The 11,592-nt window shown below is 46.3% G+C and overlaps 2 protein-coding genes across 2 annotated transcripts in view; both read left to right on the top strand.

Annotated features, from left to right (window-relative positions):
* The window catches only part of PPA1 (inorganic pyrophosphatase 1), a 153,964-nt gene that overhangs the window by 83,708 nt on the left and 58,664 nt on the right, over positions 1-11,592 (top strand). The gene's annotated exons all lie outside the window — the stretch shown is intronic.
* Positions 10,797-11,592, top strand: part of NPFFR1 (neuropeptide FF receptor 1) — a gene marked incomplete at its 5' end in the record, with an annotated part of 11,820 nt that continues 11,024 nt past the window's right edge. Inside the window, one exon of the mRNA XM_069071281.1 lies at positions 10,797-11,112. Coding sequence (XP_068927382.1) covers positions 10,797-11,112 — 316 coding nt within the window. The remainder of the gene's footprint in view (positions 11,113-11,592) is intronic.

Genomic DNA, 11,592 nt, shown 5'->3' on the forward strand with positions numbered 1-11,592 from the left:
CCTTCCTCCCCTCCCTTCCTTCCTCTCTCCTTCCTTCTTTCCTTCCTCTGTTACCAATACTTGGAGGAGTCTAGACACATGAGCTTTATTGTTGCTGTCATCCTCGGCTTCCCCCACACACACACACACCCTCCTTGTAGCTCTTCTGCTCCTAGAGCTCAGATATCCCCCTCTGGCCTTTTGCAATTCTGTCCACAGCCAAAAGCTGCCCCTGCTGTTCATTATTGTTGCTTTTCTGGAGGGAAAGATCAGGGCTGGGAGTGAATGCAGCACCTCTCTAGGGCAGGGGGCCAACCACCTCAGGGAAAGACAGTGAGCACCCAGAAAACAAACATCAGCCAATTATGGAATCCAGGAAAACAAGAAGGCCAGCAGAATGTGGCTCCTACTCCCATGTTTATAAGCAGCCAATGTGTGTGCTCTGAACTGTCTGGGCCCAGGACTTCCAGATATCCATCCAGAATACTGAGCGGATGCCAGTAGAGTGACAGTGATTTACATTTCCGGACTCACTGATTCCATGATTTTCTAAGCACAGAAACACACATACATATGTACACAGACACACACAGACACATACACACACAGAGACACATACACACATATATACATATACACACATACATACACATACACACAGAGACACACATATATACATAAGTGTGTGCTTTGGTAGGGAAGGGATGTTGGGCCCCAGCCTGGGGCTTTTTGCTGCTTGTTGTGGGTCATTTAATATTTCTGTGCCCTCTCCCAACAATAAAGAGACCCAGTCATAGCCCAATGCAGCAGAGCTACCATGAAGATGAATGAAATCATATTGGTCAAAATGCTTTGAGGCATTAATGAAGGAAGGATGCTCTCTCCACTGAAGGTATGATTAACATTCTAAAAAACCTCAAGTGTCAACCTTCTTTCTTTTCCCCAGGTGTATGTATCAAGGCCAAATTCTTCTTGGCTTCTAAGGCCCCAGTAATTAAACCCATAAATTCTAGATGACCATAGGATTTAGAGCTGGAGGGGACCTTGGTCCATCATCTTGTCCAACCTCCTTATTTTACAGAGGAGGGAACTGAGGCTCAGAGATGTAGATGGAAGAGATGTAGGAAGGAGGAGGGCTAGCAGCAGGAAATGGAAGAGGAAGAGAAGAAAAGAAAAGGGGAAGGAAACAGAGAAAGGAAGGAATAGTAAATGGAGGGAAAAGGAGGGCGGGGAAGAGAAGAGAAAGAGATGGAGGAAGGGATGGAAGAAAAGGGTAGATCAGGAGGAGGAGGGAAAGAAGAGGATGAGGAATGGAAATGGAAGATAAGGGAGATGAAGAGGAGGAAGAAGAAGAGGAAAAGATGAAGGAAAAAATTGAGGGAAGAGAAAACAGAGGCAAATGAGGGAGAGAAGATGGATGAAAAGGACTAGAAAGAGGCAGGAGAGGTGAAGGAGGAAGCAGGAGAAGGAGGGAAGTAGAAAAGGATGAAAAGTAGCAATTTGTGCACAAAGGATCTGGGGGTTTTATCTACCTCTATATCTACATATGAATCTGAGCCAGCAATGTGTGTTGTGGCTGGTAGGAAAGCAATCCACTAACAGAAGAATCTGGAGAGGCCCAGAATAAAGGAAGCATTGGCCTCATGATACCCTCAGTCCTGGACAGTCCACACTGTGTTATGAATTTAGAGCACCACATTTTAAGGGGAATATTAATACTAGAGAGACTGACTGGGAGAAGGGTCTGGGAATAATTTCAGATGGGGTTCAATTAAAGGTACCAAGACTGCTTCAGACTGAAGGCACTAACCATGCAGAAAGAGGCAGGGGAGATCCATGAGCTCTGTCTTCCAAACCTGAAAGCACTGTCATGAGAAAGTGTCTGGACTTGCTCCATATTGTCCTTGAGATCTGCCTAGACAGGGAGTTACCGGGAGCTGGTTGGTTTTTTTTTTTTTTTCAGGTCAACATAAGAAAGAACTGTATAACTGGAGCTGTCCAGCAGAAGAGCAAATGCAATCCAAAGAAGGTGAGTTCCTAATCACCAGGGGATTCAGTCAGAGGCTGAATGATTACCTCTCATAAATGAGAGGGAATTCCTGCATGAAGAAGTAGGACTCTCATAACTCATGTTTATACAGCCCTTTCAGGTCTATGAAGTGTTTTCCTCAATAATCCTCTCCTCACACAGAGGTGAAGGGACCTCAGAGGATCATGGGATTAGAAGCAAGGACGGTCCCTTAGGATTCATGTAGTCCCATCCCTTCCTTTTGCAGATGAGAAAAAAAGAGGTCCAGATAACTTAATTTGTACCAAATTAAGTAAAAAGTAAAGTGAGATTTGAAAATTCCAGGAAGACTGGGGTTTGAATCTAGACTCTCTGGCCTTAAAGCCAGCATACTTTTCACTCAACCACACTGCCTCTCATCATAATTTACTTCCCATCTGCAGCAAGAATCCCTTTTATAACTGGCCAACTATGTGGTCTCCAGTATTTGTTTGGAAACCTCCAGGGAGGAGATACCTTCCACCTCTCAAAGCAGCCCTTTTCACTTCTTTTAATAGTATTTTTCTCAATTACACGTCAAGATAATTTTTAGCATTCATTTTCATAAGATTTCAAGTTCCAAATTTTTATCCCTACCTACCTTCCCTCCCCTCTTCCTAAAATGGTAGGCAATTTGATGTAGGTTATGCATGTGCTATGATGTAAAACACATTTCCATATTAGTCTCAGTTGTGAAAGAAGAAACAGATCAAAAGGGAAAAGATGTGAAAAAGAATAAGTGAAAAAAGTGCCTCAATCTGCATTGAGTCCATCAGCTCTTTATCTTTTTCTTTCAGAGACAGCTTTTTCCTTTGTGAGTCCTTTGTGCTTGTCTTGGATTGTTGGGTTGCTGAGAAGAGCTGAACTGATCAGTTGATCATCACTCAGTTTGCTGATACTGTGTACAATGTTTTCCTGGTTCTGCTCATTTCATTTTGTATCAGTTTGTACAAGTCTTTCTGAGTTTTTCTGAAATCTGCCTGCTCCTCATTTCTTATTGCACAATAGTATTCCATTACATTCATATACCATATCTTGTTCAGCCATTCCATTCCATTACTATTACACCAATTGATGGGCATTCCCCTCAGTTTCCAATGTTTTGCCACCACAGAAAGAGTCGCTATAAATATTTTTGTACATGTGGGTTCTTTTCCCTTTTCTATGTTATCTCTCTGGGATACAGACCTGGTAGTGGTATTGTTAGGTCAAAGGTATCACAGTCTGGCTGGTCAGCCCTTTCTATTCTTAACTTGGCTTTTCATAATTACAAAGGTTTTCCTTTTTATCAAGCAGAAATTCACCTCCCTTAGATCTGAAAACTATGTTGGTTTCTCTTGCCATGCAAAAAAAGAAAAAAGGGGGGGGGATCATAAAGTTAGATTTGGAAGCAACCTTAGAGGTCATCTAACCCAATGCTATTGCAATACAAACTGAGTCCCAGAGAGCTTAAATCTCTCCTCTAAATTCATACAGGTAATGAGTGGCAGAACCAGGATTTGAACCCAGGAAGGTTGACTCCAAAGCTTTGCATTTGTACAAGTATTTGAGTGGTTTTAAATGAGGCAATATGTTCTAATGCAAAGAACCCTAGATATGGAGTGAGAAGACCTAGCCTGTGTTGCCCTGGGCAATTCATTCCCCCCTGCCTGGGCCTCAGTTTCCCCACGAGGGGAAATGAGGGGGTTGGACTCGATAGTCTCTGATCTCCCCAGCAGCTCTAACTGCTGTCACTCAAAAGCCCCTTTGAGAGAGTGAGATGCTAGCAGCAGCCAATGGAGAAGGGAAGGCTAGTAGGGATTGGGAAGGAAGTGGGCTTTCATTTTTGCTTTATCTTCAGGACTCTGCTGGATTGGACGTGGAGAGGCAGTGGGAAGGAAGCCTCCAGCCTTGTCGGAGGCACTGGGCGTTTGGTCCATCCTACAAGTACCACTAGCTCCCCTCCTGCTGTTGGCCTGTCTGTCTGCGGACAGGTGGGTAGGTAACCATGACGACGGGGCACCGCGACTCCCCCTTTCTACCCAGGCGAAAGGCGAGTTGCTGCGCACAGCCCGCTCTGCCCTAAGGAGGGACGGAGTATGACCCAACGCACGCACGAGACCCCTGGGCAGGCTCCAGAACGCAGCAGACCCAAGAGGGTCCGCCCTGGCGGTGAGCGCTGTCTGAGCGCCGGGAAGAGTCTGGACAGTCCCATCACCACAACCACCACGGAGCAAGAGCTTAGACAGTTCAGGGTAGAGAAGGCGCCAGGGAGATGGATGGATGAGGACGAGGGGCGAAAGTCTAGATGCCCGGCAACTGCCCGCTGCCCAACAATCCAACGCGTTCCTTGCAGTCGGGGATAGGGGCGGGGGCACTTTCTCTCCTCTCGAGGTGTCTCAAGACGCAGGAATCTACAAAAAGCCCCGGAGGACTGCACACTTGCTGCGGAAGAAACTGAACGGGGTCTCCCGACATGGTCCAAACTTGGGCTTGCCTACGGATAGAATTCTTCTTGTAACCCAATTAGAGAGGCAGAAAAGAGGGCAGCGAAAGATTGCCCTTCTCCGTCCTGAATATCAGTGAGGACCTCTGGGGAAAGGCACCCCTTGTACCCTCCTCGCCTCGAAGGCTGGGAGAATCGCTGCGAAGAAGCTCACTTGTACCTGCCAAAAGACACCCCCCACCCCCATAAAAAAAAAAATCCTTCTACCCAAGCAGCATCTGGAACAGAGCCAGTGGGAAGGCGGAGTACAGCTCCCCGAAGGCAGAATACGATGAAAGGTTAGTGGCTTTCTCTCCCTTCTGGTCTCATACTAGGCTCTGACTCACTCATGCTGCAGAAGTGGTGGGGTGGCAAAATGGGACAGTGGGTAAGGAGAGAAAGAAATTGTGCTGCCCAGCCCAGAGGAACTTTGGAAAGACCCCTAAGCTTCGAGTCAGAAGAACAAGGTAACACAATCATTAATGTCCCCATTTTACAGACAGGAAAACGGAGGTGCAGAAAAGTAAAGTACTAGTCCAAGGTCACAGAGTTAATAGGTGTCAGAAGCTTCTGACTTCAGATACAATGCTCTCCATCTACCCTGAGATTCCTCTCACTTACTGGTGTGACAATGGACAAGTCACAGCCCCTCTAAGGGCCTCAGTTTCTTCTTTTGTAAAATGAGGGAAGATAAGTTTCCTCCCAGCTGTGACATTCTATGTTCTTTCTTCTAAGGTCTCTTTCAGCCCTGGTATTGTGTTCAATGTTCTAGGGTTCCTTTCAGCTCAGTTCTGACATTCTATAAGACAGTCATCACCATTGTGTCCTGGGTGGGTGGGGAGGCATGGTCCTGGGGATAATAGTTCCAATTTCACCAATTTTTAGGGTGTGTGTAAAGGGAAATGAGTAAGGAATTATGTAACTTAGAGCAGGCACAAAATCATTTCCAAGACACTTTTATCAATTGGTGGGTCTTAGAATTACTGGAATGCTTGTTTTGTGCAACTGGAGAGTTTCCTTCCCCAAAGAAGGCTAGAGATATAGCCCCTTGGGCCCTCAGACTGTGGGGATCTGAGGCAGAAGGCTGATTGCTTCATTTCTCCAGATGTGGGGAGGAGTGAAAAGATCCTTCAGTTAGGAGTCTGGAGGGCTAAGAGCTCAACGGAAGTGAATCGCCATCAGTGGCTTTCAATCAGTGAGCATTAATTAAGCATTGACTGTGTGCCAAGATCTGTGCTAGGAACTACAGGTACATGGCCAAAACCAAAATAGTCGCTGCTTTTGAGGAATTTATATTGTACAGTTTGTATAATGGGTTGATAGCATGAGGGTAAAGGGAAGGTTTTTAAAAAATAAGGGGCACCTGGGGTGACTAGGTGGCACAGTGAATAGAGCACCGGCCCTGGAGTCAGCAGAACCCGAGTTCAAATCAGGCCTCAGACACTTAACACAAAAACTAGCCATGTGACTTTGGGCAAGTCACTTAACCCCAATTGCCCTACCTTCCTCCCTCCAAAAAGATAAGGGGTACTTGGGCAAGTTTTTAGACAGCAGAGAAGGGGTCAATAGGAGAGACTGAAAAAAAATAAGAGCAAAGGAATGATCAGTAGGACAAGTTCCTAACAAAGAGGGAAGATGAGGGGATCAGGGGCACTATTAGAAGGCTTATCCCAGATTAGGAGAAGCACCTAATCATCCCCTGAGGGTGGAATAAAGGACTGCTGAGGCTAACTTTATTAGGTGTGGAGGAGAGGTCTGCATGAAGGAGAGAAGAAGCACTTATGAAGTGTTTCCTATATGCTGAGAACTGTGGTTACAAATACGATAGTTCCTGCCCTCAAGGCTCTTACAGTCTAATGGAGGAGATAAGATGTATAGGGAAGTAGTGACCTGGGAGGTTTGATTTTGAAGGTTACAGGCAAATGAACTGTCATCCCCTTTCTAGTAAAAATGGCATATTTTTATGGTTCCAGAAGTGGAAATGGGAAGGGGGTGGAGGAGAAAGGGTATACAAATAGTGTGGCCGGATAACTAGAGAGAAGATGGTTTGGTGGTGGTGGTGGTCAGTCATTGTTTTCAGTTGTGTCTGAATCTTTGTGCCCCATTTGGGGTTTTCTTGGCAAAGATACAGGTGTGGTTTGCCATTTCCTTCTCCAGCTCATTTTACAGAGGCAAGGTTAGTAGAGAATAAAATATAGCATGACTGGAACTAGCTTAGATAAGAGTGAGCCAAGTGAGTCACTCACTCACTATTAAGGGCAGGCATTCTCAGCAGGAAAAATGAAGTCCTCCAGGGCATGGTTTCTGGCTGCTGCATTAGCTGGGGAGAAGATGGTAGCAAGAAAAGATGAGGGAGATAAGGGAGCTGAAGAAGATAATCTCAGTCTTCTCAGGAAAGTAGGAGGAGATGCCATTTAATAGGGAGGGTTGTGTTGGATTTGAGGACTTAAGGAGCGAAGAGAAGGTCTAGAAAAGCCGCTTTATAGTTGATCAGGGAAGAATAAAAAGAGATGTTCTTGTTGTCCTCTCCATGACCCCCATTTGGGGTTTTCTTGGCACAGAGACTGGAGTCGTTTGCCATTTCCTTCTCTAGTTCATTTTACAGATAAGGAAACTGAGGCAAACAGGGTTAAGTGACTCAAATGCCAAATGTGGTGAGAGAACATGAACTTGTAGGAGATACAGCTTGGAGGGTTTTGCCATTTGCTGCTACAGTCTAGCAGCTTCGATTAAAGAAGATAGGTGGTGGGCATGATCAAGATTTGAGTATCAGTAAGGTGTAAGCATTAGAAGTACAAGGAGCTAAGTGATTCAAGTGTAGAGGATGGTACTTAGTTCAACTGCTTAAATATGGGATGATTAGAGCTATCCCAAAAAGGGCTGCACCACATCTGAGGATGGGGAGTCCTCTGTCACTGGAGGTCTCTAAGCATGTTGCGGAATCAGCTCCCAATCAAATCGAGGTTAGCCTAGATGACCTTTGAGATTCTGTGATACTTCCTCCTATTGTTCTTTCCTGGTCCCCCAAGCTTCAGTCATTATCCTCATGAGCTTCTCTTGTATCTATCTATATATGTAAGTGTACTATCTCCCCTGTTAGAATGTAAGCTTCTTGAGGGCAGGGGCTATCTTAGTATCCCTAGCACCTAGCACAGTTCCTGGTGCACAGTTAATGCTGAATACATATTTGATGGATGGATTCATTAGTTAGTATGGCACAGTGAAAAGATCACTGGATTTGAAGTTAAAGGAACTGGGCTTAAATTCTGGCTCAGCTATTAACCATCTGGGTGACCTTGGGTAAGTCCTGTCTGCCCTCTGAGTCTCAGTGTACTCCTCTGTAATATGAGGTTGGACAGAATGATGCCTAAAGTCCTTCTCCTTCTGACATGCCATGACCAATGTTCTTAGGTCTCTGTTGGCCTCAGTTGTCTCCCCTGTATACTCGGGCATTTAACCTCCATGACCTCTAACTGCCTTCTCAGCTCTAACCTGCCATGTTTACATGGAGTTCTCTCAGGGAAAGGAATTCAGGAATTCCTTATTTGAAGGTTCTTGCTACCCTTAGCCCCTACAGTCGGGACCTGGTCCTGATGTCTAACCTTGGTCTCTTCTGTTTCAGTGTATTATTTCTGTTTCCATGCTATAGAGAGGGAATAGAGGCTTACTGGGCTAGTCAGTGCCCTGCAGATGGGATATTCTCTCCATCAATGAGGAAACTGAGTCATGGAGCAGGAGAGTGGCCACAGCTCCATACCATGGAGTGAGTCAAGGGCAATGGAATCCTACCTCCTTCCCTATCCTACCACCCTGCTTGCAACCCCCTGCTCCATATCTGACCTCCACTAGCTACATCAGAGCCCCTTTGCAGCCTCCAGGTCCTCAGGGTGCCAGAGGATGGGATCAGCACTACCCCTAAAACTGATTTCACTCTTAGGAAGATATAGAGGTTCAGCCAGAAGGACACAGGGCTTTGGGGAAGGAGGGTAGGCAGAGAGAAAGAGAGGGAGCGGCCAAAGGTTTCAACTTCTCCTTGGTTCAGGACTTCTAAGTTGTGGAAAGACACCTCTTACAGGGCTTGGGGGGCTACCTCTTTCTTGGTATCTGAGGAAGGTCCTGCAGCCCCTGGAGATGCCCAAGGCAGCTTTTCCCTAGTGCAGGGAACCTGTGGCCTCGAGGCCATATGCGGCCCTCTAGGTGCCCAAGTACAGCCCTTTGACTGAATCCAAGCTTCACAGAACAAATTATTTATTGTGTAAAACTTGGATTCAGTCTAAAGGCAGCACCTGAGGACCTAGAAGGCCACGTGTGGCCTTAAGGTGGCAGATTACCCACTCCTACCCCAGTGTTACAAAATGACTGCTTGGCAGCCTCCCTGGAGCTCCTATACCTGGTTTTATTCCTTACAATCCACCCAGGAAAGAAACTCCCAGCCTTCCCCATGCTCACCACCACTCTCACTCTTCCTGTGCAAGGGGAAGGCCCTAGCAGTGAATCGAATCTAATTCAGCAAGAACTTTTATTATTATTAATATGAATAATGATAATAAGTGAGTGTTAACTCATTTGATGAGATTATTAAGGGCCTGGCACTGAGCTGGTCATTAGAGATACAAAGACAAAAAGAAACCCCTGCGTTCAGCTCTGACGGCTGCAAAAAACACGTGCAGAGATGTTGATAAAGAATAAACACTGAGGCACCGGCTCTGGTGTCGGGATGACCTGGGGATTGAATCCGGGCTCAGACACTCAGCACCCACCCAGAAACACCTGGCCGTGTAACCTCGAGCAAGTTACTTAACCCGATTGCTTAAAAAAAATAAACACTGAGAAATTTCAAGGTGAAGGAAGAGAAGGTAGTTCTGGAGTTGGGGCTACCAGGAGATGCAGGGGAAGGGAAGAGCAGGCCAGGAGGGGGACGTGGCCTGGGGGCAAAGTAGCATGGATTCAAAGTTGGAAGGGACTGTGGGCACCACTGAGTCCAACCTCCCCATTTTACCGATGAAGAGACTGAGGGAGAAACATGCTAAATAACCCAGCCTGGGTGTTACTGGGAGTGAGTGTCTGAGGCAGAATTTGAATTCAGGTATTCCTACTGCAAGCCCAGCTCTTTATGCCTTCTGCCACTCAGCTGGTTTCCTCACAAGGCATGGCAGGATACATGGTTTAGTGTTTGGTTGAACGTCTAGAATGGATACAGTGATAGGGAAAATGTTAATAATGCAGATTAAACTCAAAAAGTATGTGTGTACATTTTGTTTTGAGAGCTGGTTGTTAAAACATTTATCAGCACACCACTGTGCCTACTCTATCTAGGTGGTATAGTAGATAAAGTGCCAGACCTGGAATCAAGATCTGAGTTCAAATCTAGCCTTAGACATTGACCAACTGTGCGATTCTGGGCAAGTCACTTAACCTTTGCCTCAGTTTCCTCATCTATGAAATGGGTATAATTATAGTATCTACTTCCCAGAGTTGTGGAGACCAAATGAGCTAATAATTGTAAAGTGCTTGAAGGCACATAGTAAGAGTTAAATAATAATGTTAGCTATTATTATCTCAAATTTGAGATCTTACAGAGATGGAGTTCTGCCCTATATTGAGTTCTCTCTCTCTCTCTCTTTTTTTTTTTTGCTTTTTTTGGAGGGAGGAGGGCAGGGCAATTGGGGTTAAGTGACTTGCCCAAGGTTACACAGCTAGTGTTAAGTGTCTGAGGCCGCATTTGAACTCAGGTCCTCCTGACTCCAGGGTGGGTGCTCTATTCACTGTGCCACCTAGGCCCCCCCCCCATATTAAATTCTAATGACCTCTGGCTAAATATCCCCAGTTCCTTTGTATGACAGGGACTCAAGGCCATTCCCTGAGCTGGTTGCCCTTCCCTGGACACTCTTTAGCTTCTCACTGTCCTTTCTACACTGTGTAAACAGGGCCTTAGTAAATGGTTGTTGACAATAAACAAGGCATCAGCAATCCATAGTGGGATGTGTGGTGAAATCAGAATCAAGGAATAAGGTTTAAATCTTTGCTCTGCCCCTTACTGTGTGACCTCTCCGAGTCTCAGTTTCCCCATCTATAAATGAGGCAGTTGGACAGATGACCTCTGAGGGACGAGCCTATGATTCGGGGGAGATGACCAGAGTTTGGGAGTGGATTAGCAGAGCATGGTCAAGATAGGGTAAATGGTCAGAGTTATTTTGGGAAGTGGGGAAAGATTCAACTACTCTGGATTATAAGATGTTTCTACCTTAGGTCTGGTTTTGTTTTCTCATGTGTCTAACTTCTTGACCTTCGTGTACTTCCTTGGTCCTAGAGGGAACCACCCAACCCGGCAATGACTCATCCTTTGCCAACAATGAGAATAGCACCCAAGTCCCCTCTCTTGGGAACCTCACCTTCTCCTCCTACTACCAGCACTCCTGGCCCGTGGCGGCCATGTTTATCGTGGCCTACGTCCTCATCTTCCTCATGTGCCTGGTGGGAAATAGCCTTGTCTGCTTTATTGTGGTGAAGAACCGGCAGATGAGGACGGTCACCAATGTGTTCATCCTGAACCTGGCTGTCAGTGACCTGCTGGTGGGTGTCTTCTGCATGCCCACCACCCTGGTGGACAACTTGATTACAGGTGAGCGAGGAGGGTAGGTCAACATGATGAGGGGTTGGGGTCCATAAGAGAGGCCTGGAAGTCTTTGAGCTTGACCATGGCTGGGGAACATGAAGATGGAATCTTAGGATTTCGAGTTGGAAGGAACCATGGAGATGGTCTTCTCCCATCCTTCCATTTAACAGATGAGGAAACTCAAAGGCGGGTGTGATGGATCCCCTTTCTCTCCCTCTCCCCAGCCTCACTCAGTAAACTCTAGGAGCTCCCTACTCCCTCCAGGGTCAAATAGCAGCTTTTCTGTTTGACCCTTTGTCACTCGGCTCCTTCCCTCCCTTCCTTCCTTCTTTCCTTCCTTCTTCCCTCCCTTCCTTCCTCCCTTCCTTCCTTCCTTCTTTCCTTCCTTCTTTCCTTCCTTCCTTCCTTCCCTCCTTCCCTCCTTCCTTCCTTCCCTCCTTCCCTCCTTCCTTCCTTCCCTCCTTCCCTCCTTCCCTCCTTCCCTCC

This window comes from Petaurus breviceps, unplaced genomic scaffold, assembly GCF_028583685.1.
Source record: "Petaurus breviceps papuanus isolate PSGF00001 unplaced genomic scaffold, PetGlider_PUasm1.0 90825, whole genome shotgun sequence".
NCBI lineage: Eukaryota > Metazoa > Chordata > Mammalia > Diprotodontia > Petauridae > Petaurus > Petaurus breviceps.